The 22,281-nt window shown below is 35.8% G+C and overlaps 1 protein-coding gene across 1 annotated transcript in view; it reads right to left on the reverse strand.

Annotated features, from left to right (window-relative positions):
* Window positions 1–20,447: 20,447 nt before the first annotated feature.
* ADAM28 (ADAM metallopeptidase domain 28) overlaps window positions 20,448–22,281 on the reverse strand; it is a 359,288-nt gene continuing 357,454 nt past the window's right edge. Inside the window, exons 24-25 of the mRNA XM_059926284.1 lie at window positions 21,593–21,655; window positions 20,448–21,045 (exon numbers count right to left, since the gene is read on the reverse strand). Coding sequence (XP_059782267.1) covers window positions 21,025–21,045; window positions 21,593–21,655 — 84 coding nt within the window. The 3' untranslated portion in view covers window positions 20,448–21,024. The remainder of the gene's footprint in view (window positions 21,046–21,592; window positions 21,656–22,281) is intronic.

Here is a 22,281-nt window from a genome sequence, read left to right on the forward strand (position 1 = left end):
AACAAATTAAGGAAATTCCCTTCTATTCCTTTTTTCTGAGGGTTTAATCATGCACTACAGTTGAATTTTGTTAAATTTTTTCTTCATTGATTGATATGATCATTTGATGTTTCTTCTTTAGTCTATTAATGTGATTGATTTTTAAATACTGGCTTTTGTTTCTAGCATGCTAATAGTTGCTCTTTCATGCATCTTTATAAAGACTGGTTTAAAATCTTTGTCAGATGATTCTATAATCTCTGTCATCTCAGTGTTGTCATCTATACTGGGTGTTTTCTTGTTTTTGTTTTTTTATCATTTAGTATGAGATACCCACTGTTCTTGGTATAATGACTAATTTCTTATTAAAACTTGGGCTTTGGAGATATTATGCTTTGAAACACTAAATATTACTTAAACTTTCTGTTTTAGCTGGCTTCTTCTAACACCTCTCTGGCAGGAGAAGGGGGACACTGCCTCATTACTTCCTACTGCAGGTAGAAATCCACATTCTCCTCTCTAACTCAACTGACACCTAAAGGTGGGAATGCTTCTTATCACTCCTGGGTAGGAGTGGAGGTTCTGGCTCCCCACTAGGTTTCCACTGACACTTCCCTCTCTGGAGAGGTAGGAGCACCTTGTTACTGCTCCCCACATGGTCTCCATTGACACCTCGGTTAGGGAAAGTGGCCTTGTTACACCCGGGAGGTGATGAAAATCTTGACTCTCCATTAAGCTTCCTCTGACAACCCTGCAGCAGTGAGTGGGGAGGGAGCTCTTCATTATCCCCAGGTAGGAGTAGAAGTCGAGGCTCTCTACCTCTTTTCCACTGAGACCAAGGGGAGGGGGCTGTCATGATCATTACCGCCTGGTGAGAATGAAAAAAGCTCAGGCCTCCACTTAGCCTTGTCTGACATCACCCCAGTATGGGGGTCAAAGGCTTTTGCTGATATAGTTGGAGTGTAGCCATAAATATTTGTGTAGTGTTTGGCTGGAGTAGAGCATTTGAAGTTTTCTGTGTTGCTAACCTGTCTTGTTCCTGGTTCTTTGACTAAAATGAACAGACTTCTGTTGAGGATTTTCTTGTCTGCGTCCATTGACATTTCCAAGTTGATGGCTTCTTCAGATACAGTCTGGGTGAAAGAAAACCCAGGGAACTCACCATTATGTCCTTCCTTGCAGCCCAAGGTCCTAGATGTTCTGTCTTCTCTCCACCTTTGAGTCTTATTATGTTTATTTTATATATATTCCACGTACGGTTTTTAGTTGTACTTCATGTGAGAAATAAGGAAAAGTACACCTACTCTGTCTTCCTGGTTAAATTGTTTTTAAAGGAATTTTTCTGTTTTATCTAAGCTGCTGAATTTTTACTGTAAAGTTTTCACACTACTTTGTTATTATCCTTTTAATGTCTAAAGGGTCTGTTTTGATGGCATCACTCTGATTCTTGATATTAGTAATTTCTGCTTTCTCTTTATACTTGATATGTTTGGTAAAAGTTTATCAAACCTTTACCAAATTTCTCTTTTCAAATCAAATTATTACTTTGTTCATTCCTTTATTATTTTTTGTGTGCCATTTCATTTTTTCTTATTTTTTTAAAGATATTTTTGATGTGGACTATTTTTAAAGTCTTTATTGAATTTGTTACAATATTGCTTCTGTTCTATGTTTTGATTTTTTGGCCACGGGGCATGTGGGATCTTAGCTCCCCAACCAGGGATTGAACCCGCACCCCCTACATTGGAAGGTGAAGTCTTAACCATTGGACCACCAGGGAAGTCCCTCATTTTTTCTTATTTTTTATAAGTTTAATTTTAATTAATTTATTTTCTTTTTAATTTTTTTATTATTTGAATCATTGATTTTAAATTTCTAACATAAACATTGGGAAGCTATATATTTCTCAGCACTATCCACTATTTCTTTTATTTAAAAGAGATAAAAATATCAGTTAAAAATATCTCCTAATTTTATTTTTGTTATTAATTTATGAGATTTTGAAGCATACTGCCTAATTGCAAAATATTTGGAGCTTTCCAATATATCTCACTTAAATGAAATTCTAATATATTTCTGTTGTGTTCTGAGAAAATTTTTGTAACATTACAGTCTTTTGAAATATATGAGACATTCATCAACATATTAGTGAAAAATCCATGTTCTCTTAAAAATCATATATTTTCTGTGGTTATGAATATAATACTGTACTCATTATTAATTAAGTCATACTAGTTGCCTAGTTGGTAGTGTTGTTCAAGTCTTCTATAACTGTACTGTTAAAATTTTCCAGGTTGTTCCATCAATGCCTGAAAGAGGTATTTTAAATCACCTACCATAATTGTGGATTTACCTATTTCTCCCTTAATGCTTTTTAGTTTGTGTTTCATGTATTTTTAAGCTTTATAACTTGGTGCACAACATTTGACATTATTATATGTTCATGATGAATGTCCCTTTTTGTTTCCAGCTGTATTTCTTGTATAAAATCTATTTTTTCTTATATTTATGTAACCACACTAGCTTTCTTAAAGAGTGTTTACATGATATGTGTTTTTATGGTCAATTCTATTTTACAGTACTATTGAGTATATGTCTCTATGGATGTAAATCAAACTTTAAACTTTTTTCTGGAAATATTTTCTCTACTTGATTTCTTTAATTTACTGATTTGTTCTTCAATTCCGTACATTCCACAATTTATTCTATTTTATTCTGTATTTCAACTGTTAAGTTTTTCATGCCTAATATTTTTCCTTATATTTTTTAATGTTTTCTTGTTTTATATTTGGAGTAACTTCTTATGCCTATTAATAAGTTTATTGTTATTTTTGGACTCTCTCTTCTAATATATCTGCTTAGGCTGTTTTATTTTAGGTGTTTTGCCCATTTTCATTTTAGATATTTTTATTATGGTGGGGAGAATATGCTATTTTGCTGTTTTCTTTCTCTTTTTTGCATTTGCTTTTTTTTTAATTTTTGAATTTTATTTTATTCATTTTTTTATACAGCAGGTTCTTATTAGTCATCAATTTTATACACATCAGTGTATCCATGTCAATCCCAATCACCCAATTCATCACACCACCATCCCCCCACCCCCGCCACAGCTTTCCGCCTTTGGTGTCCATACGTTTGTTCTCTACATCTATGTCTCAGCTTCTGCCCTGCAAACCGGTTCATCTGTACCATTTTTCTAGGTTCCACATACATGTGTTAATATACGATATTTGTTTTTCTCTTTCTGACTTACTTCACTCTGTATGACAGTCTCTAGATCCATCCACGTCTCAACAAATGACCCAATATCGTTCTTTTTATGGCTGAGTAATATTCCATCATATATATGTACCACATCTTCTTTATCCATTCATCTATCAATGGGCATTTAGGTTGCTTCCAGGACCTGGCTATTGTAAATAGTGCTGCAGTGAACATTGGGGTGCGTGTGTCTTTTTGAATTATGGTTTTCTCTGGGTATGTGCCCAGTAGTGGGATTGCTGGATCATATGGAAATTCTATTTTTAGTTTATTAAGGAACCACCATACTGTTCTTCATAGTGGGTGTATCAATTTATATTCCCACCAACAGTGCAAGAGGGTTCCCTTTTCTCCACACCCTCTCCAGCATTTGTCGTTTGTAGATTTTCTTATGATGACCATTCTAACTGGTGTGAGGTGATACCTCCTTGTAGTTTAGATTTGCATTTCTCTAATAATTAGTGATGTTGAGCAGCTTTTCATGTGCTTCTTGGCCATCTGTATGTCTTCTTTGGAGAAATGTCTATGTAGGTCTTCTGCCCATTTTTGGATTGGGTTTTTTGTTTCTTTAATATTGAGCTGCATGAGCTGTTTATATATTTTGGAGATTAATCCTTTGTCCATTGATTCGTTTGCAAATATTTTCTCCCATTCTGAGGGTTGTCTTTCGTCTTATTTATGGTTTCCTTTGCTATGCAAAAGCTTTTACATTTCATTAGGTCCCATTTGCTTGTTTTTGTTTTTATTTCCATTACTCTAGGAGGTGGATCAAAAAAGATCTTGCTGTGATTTATGTCAAAGAGTGTTCTTCCTATGTTTTCCTCTAAGAGTTTTATAGTGTCCAGTCTTACATTTAGGTCTCGAATCCATTTTGAGTTTATTTTTGTGTATGGTGTTAGGGAGTGTTCTAATTTCATTCTTTTACATGTAGCTGTCCAATTTTCCCAGCATCACTTATTGAAGAGACTGTATTTTCTCCATTGTATATCTTTGCCTCCTTTGTCATAGATTAGTTGACCATAGATGCGTGGGTTTATCTCTGGGCTTTCTATCTTTTTCCATTGATCTATGTTTCTGTTTTTGTGCCAGTACCATATTGTCTTGATTACTGTAGCTTTGTAGTACAGTCTGAAGTCAGGGAGTCTGATTCCTCCAGCTCCGTTTTTTTCCCTCAAGACTGCTTTGGCTATTCGGGGTCTTTTGTGTCTCCATACAAATTTTAAGATGATTTGTTCTAGTTCTGTAAAAAATGCCATTGGTAATTTGATAGGGATTGCATTGAATCTGTAGGTTGCTTTGGGTAGTGTAGTCATTTTCACAATATTGATTCTTCCAATCCAAGAACATGGTGTATCTCTCCATCTGTTGCTATCATCTTTAATTTCTTTCATCAGTGTCTCATACTTTTCTGCATACAGGTCTTTTGTCTCCTTAGGTAGGTTTATTCCTAGGTATTTTATTCTTTCTGTTGCAATGGTAAATGGGAGTGTTTCCATAATTTCTCTTTCAGATTTTTCATCATTAGTGTATAGGAATGCAAGAGATTTCTGTGCATTAATTTTGTATCCTGCAACTTAACCAAATTCATTGATTAGCTGTAGTAGTTTACTGGTGTCATTTTTAGGATCCTCTATGTATAGTATCATGTCATCTGCAAACAGTGACAGTTTTACTTCTTCTTTTCCAATTTGTATTCCTTTTATTTCTTTTTCTTCTCTGATTGCCATGGCTAGGACTTCCAAAACTATGTTGAATAATAGTGGTGAGAGTGGACATCCTTATCTTGTTCCTGATCTTAGAGGAAATGCGTTCAGTTTTTCACCATTGAGAATGATGTTTGCTGTGGGTTTGTCATATATGGCCTGTATCATGTTGAGGTAGGTTCCCTCTATGCCCACTTTCTGGAGAGTTTTTATCATAAATGGGTGTTGAATTTTGTCAGAAGCTTTTTCTGCATCTATTGAGATCATCATATGGTTTTTATTCTTCAATTTGTTAATATGGTGTATCACATTGATTGATTTGCATATATTTAAGAATCCTTGCATCCCTGGGATAAATCCCACTTGATCGTGGTGTATGATCCTTTTAATGTGTTGTTGGATTCTGTTTGCTAGTATTTTGTTGAGGATTTTTGCATCTATATTCATCAGTGATATTGGTCTGTAATTTTCTTTTTTTTTGTAGTATCTTTGTCTGGTTTTGGTATCAGGGTGATGGTGGCCTCATAGAATGAGTTTGGGAGTGTTCCTTCCCCTGCAAATTTTTGGAAGAGCTTGAGAAGGATGCGTGTTAGCTCTTCCCTAAATGTTTGATAGAATTCACCTGTGAAGCCATCTGGTCCTGGACTTTTGTTTGTTGGAAGATTTTTAATCACAGTTTCAATTTCATTACTTGTGATTGGTCTGTTCATATTTTCTATTTCTTCCTGGTTCAGTCTTGGAAGGTTGTGCATTTCTAAGAATTTGTCCATTTCTTCCAGGTTGTCCTTTTTATTGGTATAGAGTTGCTTGTAGTAGTCTCTTAGGATGCTTTGTATTTCTGCAGTGTCTGTTGTAACTTCTCCTTTTTCATTTCTAAATTCATTGATTTGAGTCCTTTCCCTCTTTTTCTTGATGAGTTTGGCTAATGGTTTATCAAATTTGTTTATCTTCTCAAAGAACCAGCATTTAGTTTTATTGATCTTTGCTATTGTTTTCTTTGTTTCTATTTCATTTATTTCTGCTCTGATCTTTATGATATCTTTCCTTCTGCTAACTTTGGGTTTTGTTTGCTTTTCTTTCTCTGGTTCCTTTCAGTGTAAGGTTAGATTGTTTATTTGAGATTATTCTTGTTTCTTGAGGTAGGCTTGTATAGCTATAAACTTCCCTCTTAGAACTGCTTTTGCTGCATCCCATTGGTTTTGGATCGGCGTGTTTTCATTGTCATTTGTCTCTAGGTATTTTTTGATTTCCTCTTTGATTTCTTCAGTGATCTCTTGGTTATTTAGTAACATAGTGTTTAGCCTCCATGTGTTTTTGTTTTTTCACGTTTTTTTCCCTGTAATTCATTTCGAATCTCATAGCGTTGTGGTTAGAAAAGATGCTTGATATGACTTCAATTTTCTTAAATTTACTGAGGCTAGATTTGTGACCCAAGGTGTGATGTCTCCTGGAGAATGTTCCGTGCACACTTGAGAAGAAAGTGTAATCTGCTGTTTTTGGATGGAATGTCCTGTAAATATCAGTGAAATCTGTCTATTCTGTCATTTAAAACTTCTGTTTACTTACTTATTTTCATTTTGGATGATCTGTCCATTGGTGTAAGTGAGGTGTTAAAGTCCCCCACTATTATTGTGTTACTGTCGATTTCCTCTTTTATAGCTGTTAGCAGTTGCCTTATGTATTGAGATGCTCCTATGTTGGGTTCATATATATTTTTAATTGTTATATCTTCTTCTTGGATTGATCCCTTGATCATTATGTAGTGTCCTTCCTTGTCTCTTGTAACATTCTTTATTTTAAAGTCTATTTTATCTGATATGAGTATTGCTACTCCAGCTTTCTTTTGATTTCCATTTGCATGGAATATCTTTTTCCATCCCCTCACTTTCGGTCTGTATGTGTCCCTAGGTGTGAAGTGGGTCTCTTGTAGACAGCATATATATGGGTCTTGTTTTTGTATCCATTCAGCAAGGCTGTGTCTTTTGGTTGGAGCATTTAATCCATTCACATTTAAGGTAATTATCGATGTGTATGTTCCTATGACCATTTTCTTAATTGTTTTGGGTTTGTTTTTGTAGGTCCTTTTCTTCTCTTGTGTTTCCCACTTAGAGAAGTTCCTTTAGCATTTGTTGTAGAGCTGGTTTGGTGGTGCTGAATTCTCTTAGCTTTTGCTTGTCTGTAAAGCTTTTGATTTCTCCGTCGAATCTGAATGAGATCCTTGCCGGGTAGAGTAATCTTGGTTGTAGGTTCTTCCCTTTCATCACTTTAAGTATATCATGCCACTCCCTTCTGGGTTGTAGAGTTTCTGCTGAGAAATCAGCTGTTAACCTTATGGGAGTTCCCTTGTATGTTATTTGTCGTTTTTCCCTTGCTGCTTTCAATAATTTTTCTTTGTCTTTATTTTTTGCCAATTTGATTACTATGTGTCTCTGCATGTTTCTCCTTGGGTTTATCCTGTATGGGACTCACTGCACTTCCTGGACTTGGGTGGCTATTTCCTTTCCCATGTTAGGGAAGTTTTTGACTATAATCTGTTCAAATATTTTCTCTGGTCCTTTCTCTCTCTCTTCTCCTTCTGGGACCCCTATAATGTGAATGTTCCTGCGTTTAATGTTGTCCCAGAAATGAATATTGTCTTCATTTCTTTTCATTCTTTTTTCTTTATTCTGTTCCGCAGCAGTGAATTCCAGCATTCTGTCTTCCAGTTCCCTTATCCGTTCTTCTGCCTCAGTTATTCTGCTATTGATTCCTTCTAGTGTAGTTTTCATTTCAGTTATTGTATTGTTCATCTCTGTTTGTTTGTTCTTTAAGTCTTCTAGGTCTTGGTTAAACATTTCTTGCATCTTCTCGATCTTTGCCTCCATTCTTTTTCCGAAATCCTGGATCATCTTCACTATCATTTTTCTGAATTATTTTTCTGGAAGGTTGCCTATCTCCACTTCATTTAGTTGTTTTTCTGGAGTTTTATCTTGTTCCTTCATCTGGCACATAGCCCTCTGCCTTTTCATCCTGTCTATCTTTTTGTGAATGTGGTTTTTGTTCCACAGCCTGCAGGATTGTAGTTCTTCTTGCTTCTGCTGTCTGCCCTCTGATGGATGAGGCTATCTAAGGCTTGTGTAAGTTTCCTGATGGGAGGGACTGGTTGTGGGTAGAGCTGACAGTTGCTCTGGTGGTCAGAGCTCAGTAAAACTGTAATCCGCTTGACTGCTGATGGGTGGGGCTGGGTTCCCTCCCTGTTGGTTGTTTGCCCTGAGGTAACCCTACACTGGAGCCTACCTGGGCTCTTTGGTGGGGCTAATGACAGACTCTGGGAGGGCTCATGCCAAGGAGCACTTCCCAGAACCTCCGCCGCCACTGTCCCCATCCCCACGGTGAGCCACAGCCACCCCCCACCTCCACAGGTGACCCTCCAACACCAGCAGGTAGGTCTGGTTCAGTCTCCCCTGGGATCACTGCTCCTTCCCCTAGGTCCTGATGTGCACACTACTTTGTGTGTGCCCTCCAAGAGTGGAGTCTCTGTTTCCCCCAGTCCTGTTGAAGTCCTGCAATCAAATCCCACTAGGCTTCAATGTCTGATTCTCTAGGAATTCCTCCTCCCATTGCCAGACCCCCAGGTTGGGAAGCCTGACGTGGGGCTCAGAACCTTCACTACAGTGGGTGCACTTCTGTGGTATAAGTGTTCTCCAGTCTGTGAGTCACCCACCCAGCAGTTATGGGATTTGATTTTACTGTGACTGCGCCCCTCCTACCATCTCATTGTGGCTTCTCCTTTGTCTTTGGATGTGGGGTATCTTTTTTGGTGAGTTCCAGTGTCTTCCTGTCGATGATTGTCCAGCAGCTAGTTGTGATTCTGGTGTTCTCACAAGAGGGAGTGAGAGCACACGTCCTTCTACTCCACCATCTTGGTTCCTCTTCTCTTTTGAGTTTTTATGTAAACAACTTTTGGCAGTAGCCTTTTAAAAGCCTGCTAGTGTTGGAGGGCCTCCTGCAGAGGCAGGGGGTGGCCCTGTTCCACCGTGAGGACAAGGACACCGGCAGCAGAAGCCCCAGGAAGCACTCCCTGGCATGAGCCCCTTCAGAGTCTGCATGCATTTGCTTTTTATTCTCTTGTTTTTCCTTTCTTGCCTTCTTTTGGGTATTCAAATATTTTTTTAGTGTCACATTTTAATCCCTGTATTTGGATTTTTGGCTATATCTCTTTGTAATACTTTTTTTAGATTTTTTTTCTTGTTGTTTGATGCAGACCTCTATATAATTACATTAGTCCTAGCTTGTTAATTATATTGTCCACATCACCTATATATTCTTCCTAATTTTTTGTCTGTTTGAACTGTTCATAATCAAAAGGAAGATGTTGAGATCTCTTACAATGAAGGCAAGTTTATCACTTTCCCCTTGTGGTTCTAGAAATTTATTAGGTGTACAGATGCATAAGATACTACGTTTTATTTTGTACCTTTTAAAATTATACAGTAACTCTCTTTGTTCCCTACCCTCTCCATCCCTCATAATGCTTTTTTACCATAAAGTATATATTCTCTGATAATTGGATACCCCAGGTTTCTTTTTATTTATATTTGCCTGATATTTCTATTCCTATCTTTTCACTTTACATGAAATTATATTTTAGATGTTTCACTTGTAAACTATGCATATCTGTATTTTATTTTTATTTAGTTCATCAATCTTTGTCTCTTAACTTGTAAGTTTAGTTTAATTATATTTATTGTTACTATTGGTATTTTTTGTCCTTGTTTTCATCTTTTCACATTCTTTCTTACTTTTTAAATAATTGATAACTATTTCTCTCCCCAAATAAGACGAGAATTCACCTGGCTTTCATATTCCTTGCTCTTTCCCAAGTCTTACATTTTATTGATATCATCTAGACTTATACTGTCCAAAAAGTAGTCACTAGCCACATGTGGCTATTAAGATTAACATTAATTAAAATTAAATACAATTTAAACATTCAGTCCCTAAGTCATAGAAGCCATATCTCAAACATTCAATAGTTATGTGGCTAGTGGCTACCATTTACAGGGTGAAGATGTAGAATACTTCCATCATAACAGAAAGTTTTCTTGAATAGAATTGATCCAGACTTTCAAATCAGGGAAATTATGGATATACTTTGGGGGAGGGAGCTATAACTATTTTGTTTTAGGATACATACATTTTATCAAGGTGTTTAATCATCTCTGCTTCATATATTTCTTGTGGTGTACTCTGGATTTTTTTTTGTCTTATTTATTAATTTATCCAAAAGGCTTTTCAAGTGGGTCTTTGTGTAGTTAATTTCTGTAACCCCTGATGCTTGAGAATATTGTTGAACAAACCCTTACAATTAAATAGAGTTTGGTTGGGTATAAAATCCTAGTTCTAAGTTTTTTCCTTCAAAACTTTAAAATTGCTATTGTATTTCCTTCATGAATCTATTACAGCTGTTGGAAAATGTGAGGTCAATGAAAATCTTGGGTTTTTTTCTATTTGATGTGCTATTTCTCTTGGAATCATTGGATTTTTTTCTTTGCTTTGATATTCCTAAATTTGCCATACATTTGCTAGGGGCAAGATTTTTTTTTTAATGTTTTGTTTCCCTTTCCCCTTTGACTCTCCATGGCTTTTCTCATACGGTGCTCTTTTCTCTTTTTTAAGTCTGGAAAATTCATCTCCATTATTCAAGTATTTACTTATCTCCCCTTTGTTGAGATATCATTTTTCTGGGATTTCTATTATTTGGACTTCAGCGTTTTTACTTTTACCCTCCATAATTTTTGGCTCTCCTTTTTTTAAAAAAAAAAATTCTTCGTTATTTTTTGGTTCTTTCTGGAAAAAACTTTTTATTTGGTCTCTGAAGTTTACTGATTTGTTCCTCAATTCTATCCATTCTATTATTTATTCTATCTATTTTATTCTATATATTTCAACTATTATGTTTTCTTATGTCTCATATTTTCCCTTGGTTCCTTTCTTTATGTTTTCTTGTCCTAGTTTCATATTTGAGCTATCTTCCTTTACTCCTATTAGTATGTTTATTATTATTTTTGTCTCCTCTCTTCTAATATTTCTGCCTAGGTTGGAATCTGTAATCCAACATATTGCTTGTCTTTGGAAATGTTTGTTTCCCTAATGTGTTATTTTTGGGTCAGCTGCCTCATTTTTACACAACACTATTGCTTATTCTACTAAGAAATGTATATAGAGAAGGACAGCCTCAGATATTGTCAGCTAGAAAAGCTAGAAAGTGGGAAGTTGATGCATCTCCCACAGGGTGGAAAACCTCAAATACAAGGAAACAAGTCAGTTACTCCCCACCCACACACAGCTCTCAGACCTTCATCGTTTGCCCCTAGAGAAACAGCATTAGTAAGATAAACTCCTTAGATGTTACTTCCTTTGTCAGTTTAGAGCGGGTGAGGTGAGAAAACAACTGTCAAGGATTAGTTAGTCTCATTTCCTCTGGAATCATACTGCTCAGCGTTTCTCTATTGCCCTGATTTTATCCCTGAGTCCACCAGGACTAACCCCAGTTGGAGCAGATATAATACACCACACTGTGTATTCAAGGCAAAGCTGGCAAACAGCCAGAGAAGCTCAATACCTTCTGTTCCTCTTTTACCCTCTCACAGATCTCCAGGCTGCCTCCTGTTCCAAGCCAAAGCCACACACAGAAATCTAAAAACAAATCCACCCCCACTCCCACATTATCTGGGGAAGTCTTCCAGCTTCCTTAAGTTCTCCTGGGACTAAAGAAATAGCCAGATGTGCCACATCAGCTTATTTCCTTGAAATGACTGGATGATTTTTAAATGTAAACAAGATATGCATGTTTTCTTTCCTAAATAAATTTACCTAGAATTAGATCATTCAGCTGAATGTGTCCTTTAAAATCCCTTTCTAATTACAAAACCTATTTGTATCAGCCTAGCTTCCTTTTTCCCTCTTTACTTCTCCATTTTGTGTTCCAAGAAGAAAGCAGAAGTCTAAACCAAACAGCTCATGTATCTTTAGTTGTAAGACCCACCTATTGCTAATGGAGGTATCATTTGAGGTCATCTGAGTCACTGCATGGAAGATTTACCATCTCAAGAGATATTAGAAGGACTCAAATATAAATTTTATTATGACATTATCTTCAGTTGCAACAAAATAAAAGGTGCCTGGATCAGTTCAAAAGGCTATGTTTGGCAAATAAGCATATGAAAACACTCAACATCATATATCATGAGGAACTGCAAATTAAGACAACAATAAGATACCACTACACACCTATTAGAAAGGCCAACATCCAGAGCACTGACAGTATCAAATGCTGGGGAGGATGCGGAGCAACAGGAACTCTCATTCTTTGCTGGTGGGAAAGCAAAATGTTTCAGCCACTTTGGAAGACAATTTGGAGTAACCATACAATCCAGCAATCTCTTTCCTTGGTATTTAGCCAAATGCATGAAACTTATGTTCACACAAATACCTGAATATGGATAATTATAGAAGCTTTTTCATAATTGCCAGAAATTGGAAGCAACTAAGATATCCTTTAGCAAGTGAATGGATAAATAGACTGTAGTACATCCAGAAATGCAATTTTATTCAACACTGAAAAGAAATGAACTATCAAGAATGAAAAGACATGGAAGAAACTTAAATGTATATTGCCACATGACAGAAGCCAATCTGAAAAAAGTTACATACTTTATGATTCCAACTCTATGACATTCTGAAAAGGGAAAACTTTGGGGACAATAAAAGGATCAGTGATTGTCAGGGGCTGGGTGGGTGGGAAGAATGAATGTGCAGAGTGAAGAAGATACTTTATATGGTACTATAATGGTGGATATATGGCATTATATGTTTGTCCAACCCCTAGAATAGACAACACTAAAAGTGGACACTAATGTAAACTATGTACTTTGAATGATAACAATGTGTCAATGTAGTTTCATCGATTATGACAAATGTACCATCTGGTGGGCAATGTTGATAGTGGGGGAGGCTGTGTGCATGTGAGGGGGGGGCAGGAGGTACGTGGGAACTCTCTGTACCTTCCACTCAATTTTACTGTGAACCCAAAACTGCTCTAGAAAATAAAAGCTTTCTCTTTTCTCTTCAATCATGGGAATGAACCTCAAAAATTTAGTGAACCATGAATGTGTGTGGCAACTAATCAGATTATCCCAATTGCTTTGGGTTCTGCTACAGTTGCATATATTTTGTTGTTTACACTTGATATCCTTATACAACTTTCTTATTCAGCGAACACCAAGAGAGAAAATGATAGCTTCAAATATAAATATTGCTCGTTCTTGATTCTTTACAAGTTAAATTTTCAATATTGTCTGTAGCCTTTGTTTCTAATACTTAACTTTGGCTTCCTTTTACTTCAGTTAAAGCCCCAAAGTTTTTTATCAGTTGGAATGAAATATCAATACCAATAAAATACCCTATGTTTATAATTTAATTACAATGTATTGGATAAGAGGTTGTGACTGCTGAAAAACATATATATTTTAAAATATTTTTGTAATCAAATAACTTTTCCTGTTCCTGATGCTAATTTCCATGAACAAACAAGATCAGTTAGGATATAGGAATGGGATATAGGTAGCAAATGATGGCTGATATATTCCCATTAAATCTTTGGTTCTTAGTGAAGAGTACACATCGGGATCACCTCTAGAAGTTATTAAAAATCTGATGTTTTGATTCCTTCCTCCTCTGTTCAAATTCTGTTGGTATAAAGTGGGGCCCTTATTATTTTAAAGTAATATAGATGATTTCAGTGCTCACCTTTCATCAAGACTCATTATTGCAGGAGAGAGAATATTGTAATACTCTCTCTAAATATTTTAGTGACCAAAAACTATCAATCCAATGAGGCTAGAAATGATTTTATAGAAAAACAATAGATTCAGGTTTCCAAATAATCAATTGAAATAGAAACATTTATAACTAATGCTTGTAAAATGATATAAAATGTAACCAGTGTCACTTGGTGTAAAGCCATCCAGTTTTCAGATATTAAATTTTCTCAGTGGCAAATTTAAATATGCTATGAATGCACATTTTAAAAAATTTGAGTACTCTTTTTAATTTTTAAAAAATTTTTATTGAAATATAGTTGATTTACAATGTTGTGGTAGTTTCAGGTGTGCAACAAAGTGATTCAGTTTCATATGTGTATACATATATATATATTCTTTTCCATTATAGGTTATTGCAAGATATTGAGTATAGTTCCCTGTGCTACACAGTAGGACCTTGTTGGTTATCTATTTTATATGTAACAATATGTGTGTGTGTGTGTGTGTGTGTGTATATATATATATATATATATATATATATATAATATAATATGTATATTTTAATCCCAAACTCTTAATTTATCCCTCTCCCTGATTTTCCACTTTGGAAAACCCTTTGTTTTCTAGGTCTGTGAGTCTGCTTCTATTTTGTAAATAAATTCATTTGTATCATTTTTTTAGATTCCACATATAAGTCATATCATATGATATTTGTCTTTCTCTGTCTGACTTATTTCACCTAATATGATAATCTCTAGGTCCATCCATATTGCTGCAAGTACTCTTAAAACAGGTTAAAATACCTATTTCATTTGTTCAGCGATGATATGAGATATTAGCATGAGAAAGGTCAATTATCTGGTTTCTCAATTCATGGTTTACAGCTTAGTTAGAAATAATTACTCCATTACTGTGACAAGTAATGGATTAAAGTCACTGGTGAAAAGGTTGGGCCAATGAGCTGAATTGAGCCTACACATTCCTCCCTTTTGAGGTTCTTTTCCTACTGGGTGTGAGTATAGCATGGGTTAGGGCAAGTAGTCGAGAATCTGTATCTGTGAAATACCTGGGGGATACCAGTGTGAGAGCTCAGGAAAAAGGCAAAGTCAGGTTTTCAAGTTTGATCCAATAACGATACCACCATGAAAACTCTCAGAAACAGGAAGAGCTGTGCTCCTTCTAATTTTTATGTATTTGTTTGGTTGGCTTTGCTCTGTTTATGTAGTTTTATTATCCTTGTTGATAGTATGTTTGTTTTTATTTTATGGGTGCTATCCATCTCCTATCAATCCTGTTTACTTCTCTTGTTTGTTTACTTTTTTGTCTTCAGATAGTTTGGAGTAAAACTTAGAGCTCATACTTAAACTTGTAGGGCTGTATGTTTTATATTTCACTGGTCTCATCTTTTACCCATGGCTTTATGGTTTCTGGAACTTTCTTGCTTTCTTATTTTCTAATTCTCTTAACTGTTTCTCTTCCTTTTGTTATACTTTTTGAAACCTCCACAATTTGTGTGTGCACAATGTGTGTGTATGTTTAATGAAGGGTGGTGTATGTAAATATATAAAGAGACTCCTTAAAAAATAAATAAATAAAACGCTTTATTTCAGGCTAACCTCGATAAACCTGATGAACCATAACTTCATACATGCTATTGTTGAATCTCATTATCTCCCTAGAATGCCCCTTTCTTCTTGTTTCCTTTATAGGCCTGACAAACCTGCTATTTTAAGTTTAAATGGCACCTCCCTGAGAAATTTCTCATGCCCTGCTTTGATAAATATTTCCCCCGTGTTCCCTGGTGCTGTTATTTTAGCAATAAGTTTATTTCTATATTTATTTACATCAGTCTTTAGAACGAGGCTGTGTGTCCCAGGACAGCAGGGAAAGAGGTTAATCTTTCTATCCCAAAAGTCAACATAGTAAATTGACATTTTTGTAAATGTTTGCATTAAAGAACAAAAGAAAACAACCAGGTAAGTGTAAGTTGCATAATGCTAAATCCAGAGTCTTGACCAAAGACTTTTGTTAAGGACTTTTTGAGTACTTACCATTTTCCAGGCTCTGTGCTATCAATAGCGGGAAGAATGGGGAGAAAAATTAAAAGTTATTTTCAGAAGGAGTGGACAGCCAAGGGGCATAAAATTTGACTCCAGCAATAGATAAATTTTCACTGGTAACACTGTAGAAAGGAAATTATAGCTGGAGATAAAGGGGAATTTCTCTACTTAGTACTATAACGTTAAATGAGCCTTTCTGTTCAAAATAGTTTTGCTGCAGACAGTATGGTTGTGTAGAAGGGACTAAAAACTTGGAGTCAGAATAGTTGGGTTTGAGACCCTATTTCAACACGTCCTAGCTGAGTAATCTAGAGAAAAATAACCTACTCTCATTTTTATCTCTGTTTTCTCATCTGTAAAATGAGGACAATGTTGTAAGGATTAAGCGAAGACATACATGCACACACATACACACAGGCTTGTATAAATCATATTGTACTCTACAGTTGTAAACTTTTATCATTACCCTATGATATTCTAACTTTTTAAAAAATCACCAAATTTACAATCATTTGTGATTTCATTTTTTCTAATAGTTTTATGGATCCAGTGCTTGTTGATTTCCCTCAGATATCAATTCCAGGTCATTTTACATGGCAGCCCCAAATCTAGGACAGTGTTTGATTTAACCCAGAAGTTCTGGCTGAGATTTAGACTTAATGGAAGAGGAGGAATAAGGGTATGGAGACAAATTCTAAAAGCACTTCATAGACGCAACAAAACACTAAAAAAAATAGAGGCTCACCAATGAAGTATCTACACATAATAAGTAACTTTGCCCTACTTCCTGCTCAAAGATGCGTGAAACAGTAGCCTGTACAGAGAAGGGCTCCACCTTTGACAAATCCAAGAATGGAAGCATCTTATGGGTAGATCCTTGACAGATGGACATTATCTGCCCTTCTAGACTATGGACATCTCTCTTCTTTTCTCTTTTTCTTTTTATGTTTTTCATACTACCTTTACACATTTCTTAGAAAACCCTCTTTAGATATTGGCAATTTGTGAATTGTTAATTGCATTTCATAGGAAATTTAAAGATGCCCACAGAGTTCAAATTATTTACTAAGTCTAAAAGGCTAGTTAATGGAAGAGCTGGGAGAACTGTCTCTGCTTTTATCCCTGTGTATTGTATATCCCCCACACATAACATTTTTTTAAAACTTTTCCTGATTCTTTTCTGAACATTTCCATTAAATTTGCTCTTGACTTTCTCCGGGTCCCCATCTGACACTTCAGCTTTTCGCTGGGTCTGCTCGGCCTGCTATTGGCAAGTAGGACTAAAGGAGTCTGCCTAGAACTGGCTGCTGTAGACTCCATTCTAATTATAGTTATAAGATGTCCCCAAAGACACACAAACCTCAGCAGGCTACGTCACAGCAGTTGGAGTTTAGAAAGCCAAACGGGTGACACACATTGACTTAGGAGGGAAAATGTTATATACTGAGTCATTATGTACTTGGCCTCTGAATCAGGGGCTTTCTCAAATGCAACAATTTGTGCAGTCAGAGGCTGCAATCACCTTCATCAGAAGTTACTGGGACATCAGGAGGAGACCATTATCTATAGTCAGATTGTTATCACCCTGTTTTTCACTTAGACAAACTTACCAGCTTCCTTTAGGTCCCCATCAGGGTTGTACACTAAGGATTTCAACACTCAGCTCATGCAGATGCTTGGTAAGGCTAGGAAAGCAACTTAAGACGTGGTTCTTGCTAAGAAGAGGCTAGCAAGACCCTTGCTTTAAAACAAGGTTCTAAAATACTAAGAATAAAGTGAGTAAAATGATCAACTCAAAAGTATGTTCATCAAGAAGCAACGTGTAAAAAGAATTAGTGGGTTAGGAAATGAGCAAGTCTGAAAACAGTGATAATGTGCGTGAGGATGTGGAACCCCAGAAATTGCCTCCAACTGTTTTAAGGAGAAAATAAATATATTAAAATGATATTGGCTCTTAAGCCTTTTAAAGGAATGACATTCTGATATATTCTATGACATGGATGAACCTTGAAAACATTGTGCTAAGTGAAATAAACCAGTTACGTGAAAGAAAAAAAATACTGTATAATCCCACTTATTAGGGTACCTAGAATCGGCAAATTCATATGGACAGAAGGTGAAGAAAGGTTATCAGGCTTGGGGGAAGTAGTAATGGGAAGTATTTAATGGGTACAGAATTTCTGTTTGGGATGATGAACAAGTTCTGAAAGTGGATAGTGGTGATGGGTACACAGCATTGTGAATGTACTTATGCCACTGAATTGTAAACTTAAAATTGGTTAAAATGGTAAAATTTTTATATATATTTTCAAAACAACAACCAGGTTTAAAAAAATGGGCAAAGGAGTCTAACAGACATTTTTCCAAAGAAGACAGACAACAGGTATATAAAAAAGTGCTCAACCTCATTGATCATCAGGGAAATGCAAATCAAAACCACAATGAAATATCACCTCACACTTGTTAGGATGGCTAGTATCAAAGAGGCCAGAGGTCAGAAGAGTTGGCGAGGGTGTGGAGAAAAGGGAAACTTTGTGCTCTGTTCGTGCGAGTGTTAATTGGTACAGCTGCTATGGAAAACAGTATGAAGATTCCTCCAAAAAATTTAAAATGGAACTACCATATGATTCAACAGTTCTACCTCTGGGTATTTATATAAACTAATTAAAATCAGGGTCTCAGAGAGTTATCTGCAATCCCATGTTCATTGCAGCACTCTTCATAATACCCCAAATGTGGAAGCAATGTAACATCAAGGAATGAATGGGTTTTTTAAATGTGTTATATACGTAAAAAGGAATATTATTTGGCCTTAAAAAAGGAAGGAAATCCTGTCATATGCAACAACATGGGTGAACCTGCAGGACATTATGCTAAATGAAATAAGCGAATTACAGAAGGACAAATATTGCATGATTCCATTTATATGAGATGTCCAAAATAGGCAAACTCTTGGAAGCAAAGAACAGAATTGTGGTTGCCAGAGGCTGGGAGGGGAAAATGGGGAGTTGCCAATCAATGGGCATAAAATTTCAATTATGCAAGATGAATAAGAACTGGAGAGCTGCTGTCTAATATTGTACTTACAGGTAACAATACTTTGATGTACATTTAAGTATCTGTTAAGAGGACAGATGTCATGTCAAATGTTCTTACCACAATACATTTTAAAAAATTTATTTTAAAAAAAAGAGTATGGACTTCAACACCAGGTGTGAGAGAGAAAAGAATTAAATTTTAACAAGGAGATACTTTCATAGTAAACTGCATACCATAATTTTCTTCTGCTTAGGGATTTAGTTTCCATAACAATATTACTTATTTAGCAGATTAAGAATAGTAATATTGTATTAGTGTTGAGCAGAATAGCAGACTGTCCAGGACTAATTGCTAAGCAATGTCTAAAGTTGTCATTGGCAAGGGAAGGTCTTTTTCTGGAAGCAATATATAGCGATGATGATGAAGTGGAAAGCATGTGCCCTAATAATAGGAGCAGCTACTTTATTAGTCAGGATGGCTTCTGTCACAAATAAGAGCAAATTTAACTTGAAATGGCTTAAACAATAAGAAAATTTTATTGGTCATGCAACAGAAGTCCCAAGAAAGTACATGGTGATTCAGGCAGTTATTAATCTACTAGTTCATGACATCATTAAAAGACCAGGTTTTATTCTTTTCATTTTTCTGCTCTATCTTATTCAGTATATCAGCCATACCCGCATAATCACAACATGGCTGCAACAATACCAGATAGGATATCCAAATAGCCAGAAGGGACAAGGATATCTTTCCTAGAAATTCCCCAGCATATCTCCTGTCTTGTCCCATTGGCAAAAAAAGGGGGGGGGGGGGTAGGGTGGGTTAATACACTTACCTCCAAATCAATCAACCACTGGTAAGGGAAATGAGATTATTATGATTGACTTAGAGTGATAGAAATGTATCCAGGAGATGGAGTTAGGATTATCTTTTTTGTTTAATTTTTTATTTTATATTGGAGTATAGTTGATTTACAATGTTGTGTTAGTTTCAGGTGTACAGCAAAGTGATTTAGTTATGCATATTCATTTATCTATTCTTTTTCAGATTCTTTTCCCATATAGGTTATTACAGAGATTATCTTTTCATGCATGCATGAAAATGGAAATGCATATGGAAAACTGAACAAAATTTGGGTTCTGAAAAGCAAGAAAGGAGTTTTTGGTAGGTAACCTACAATGTTTGTTCCATCACCAGTCAACTAAGCTGATGGTTGCTGTGGGCAATGTGATTCCAGTGTTGACAAACCATTTGATTACTTTTAAAATGCTGGAGATCTGGATGTTTACGCAAGATCTCCCAAGTTTTAAATATTGGCAATACATTCAAAACATTAAAAAATACTTTTTGGCCAAAATCATTGAGGCCAAATAAAACAAATCTGCAGTCCAGACACATCCTGCTGGCCAGCAGTTTACAACCTCTGGTTTATGTTATTAACTTGTTTAACTAAAACTTTTTCTACTTAGAAAGTAATGTTCACTTTAAGCTTGCCAGTAACAGAATTATACAAATTTCTATGAAAAAACAATTTAATTAATAAAGTTTTAATCAATTGTAGTGAACTTCCAATGACACAGCTAATAAGAATTCCAGAAGATAATGTAGGGTAGGAAAGGGTAGGAAAAAGACATGATATAAACCAGAGAATGTTTGTATAATTTTCTTTGTAACTGAGGGTTCTAATTTGACAGTTTCAGGGTTAAAACAATTAAGCTATTGCTAGTCATGGAATGAGGAGTATACAATTTTCTCCCATCCTTCCCAGTTTCCTGTGATTTCTTGTTTTTTGCTTTCATTAGAGGGTGAATTAATTCCTACTGAATGAGAAAATCAAGGTGCTCAAAACCCTTTAACAAATATTAGTCAACATCACAGTAAAAAAGGGGGGGGGGGTGTGGGGAAGGTTAGGAAATTCACCTAATTAGAGATTTCAGCTTTATAGCTCTTTCTTTAGAGCCATCCTCTTTCCCATGAGTATAGAGAACAGAAAATTTTAATTCATACAAAGATTCTCAAGAGTATGTCTCTCTTGAAAGTTTTATGTCTTCAAAGTATAATCAAGAAATAGTAACCTCCTTGAGTGTCAACAGCAATATTAGTACATTTCTCTTCCATTCAGATTGTCCAGTCTTCTAAGTTGATCATTTACCCACCAATCCTTGCTTAGCTGTTACTTCAGACTTTTGGATTGGAGCCCTAAAAAAAGACAGAACTCTTAAATAATGAACTTTTCCTAAAAATTTAGATATTACATAACTTTGAACTATTAAGAAATTAAAATGATTTCTCTGTAGTCACACTTCCTATTCTGTAGCTTATTTGATACTTCACAGTGAAGGAGTGGAAACATAAGAGGGTAGAGAAAGGAGAGAAAAACATCACACTGGGATTCAACTATCCACCTGGCCACTTATCAAATGTAGAGGGTGGGGCATCGGGAGAAGAATTATGCCACGCTGAGTAATTTTTCTGTGGAGAATTTTCTCCATCTCACTATCCCTGGGTAATTTTTCTGAGAAAACAAAGAATACTGGGGTCATCATCACTTTCTAGCAAAGACCCTTACATCTTCTTTCTCTTGGTTTTTGTCCAAGCTCAGAAGGAAGACATATACTAGAACCCAAAATATACTCATATAGACACTGTCCTTAGTGAACATCTTCTAGGAAGACATGGTTAGAACTTCTGTCCTTGATTCTAGGAGGGCTACAAGATTAGAATAGTTTGGTTATAGATCTCTTACCTTAAGTGTAGACATTGGCTTATCCTTGAAAACAGTAGAGGAAAGTCTTTTTGTGTCTTTATGCTATATTAGGGACAAAAATAATGGTAGGGCATTAGGAATGCTGTGCAATTCCCATCTTTGCTATACTTATTTCCTTATTTAAATCCTTTCTTATCTCCTTGTCACTTATTTTAAATTCTACCCAACTCTAAGGGTCCAGTACAAATTCCAACCACTTAGTCAATGGACCTTCCTCTTACTTTCCCATTCCTACCCCATTCATTGTCCCCTCACCATACTTCTCTCAATAGTACTGCCTGCTTTGGCACATGTAATATATGAGGAGTTAAGTGCTCCATATGCATATGACTTGTTTTCCCACCAAAAATGTAAAAATTATTGAAAAAAATGACCTTAAGTTTTAATTCCTTCTCATTTACTCACAACAAAGTACCAAGTATGAGGGGAATATGTTCTGGATTCATTTGAGCGAATGACTCTACCTGTTACTTCATGAGTGCTTGGCTTTTATTCTGGGTTTGCCTTCATGTGCTCCATTTTTCATACCCTTCCTGCTCTAGAAAACTGTGAATAATATAGGCCTTATTTATTCTATCTAGAATAAACAAGTACAGTCTAATTTATAATACAATTTTGTATCCTCCAAAACAAGCATCTAGAAACTAACCTGTGAAGGAGACAATTCA

Source organism: Balaenoptera ricei, chromosome 6, assembly GCF_028023285.1.
Source record: "Balaenoptera ricei isolate mBalRic1 chromosome 6, mBalRic1.hap2, whole genome shotgun sequence".
Taxonomy (NCBI): domain Eukaryota; kingdom Metazoa; phylum Chordata; class Mammalia; order Artiodactyla; family Balaenopteridae; genus Balaenoptera; species Balaenoptera ricei.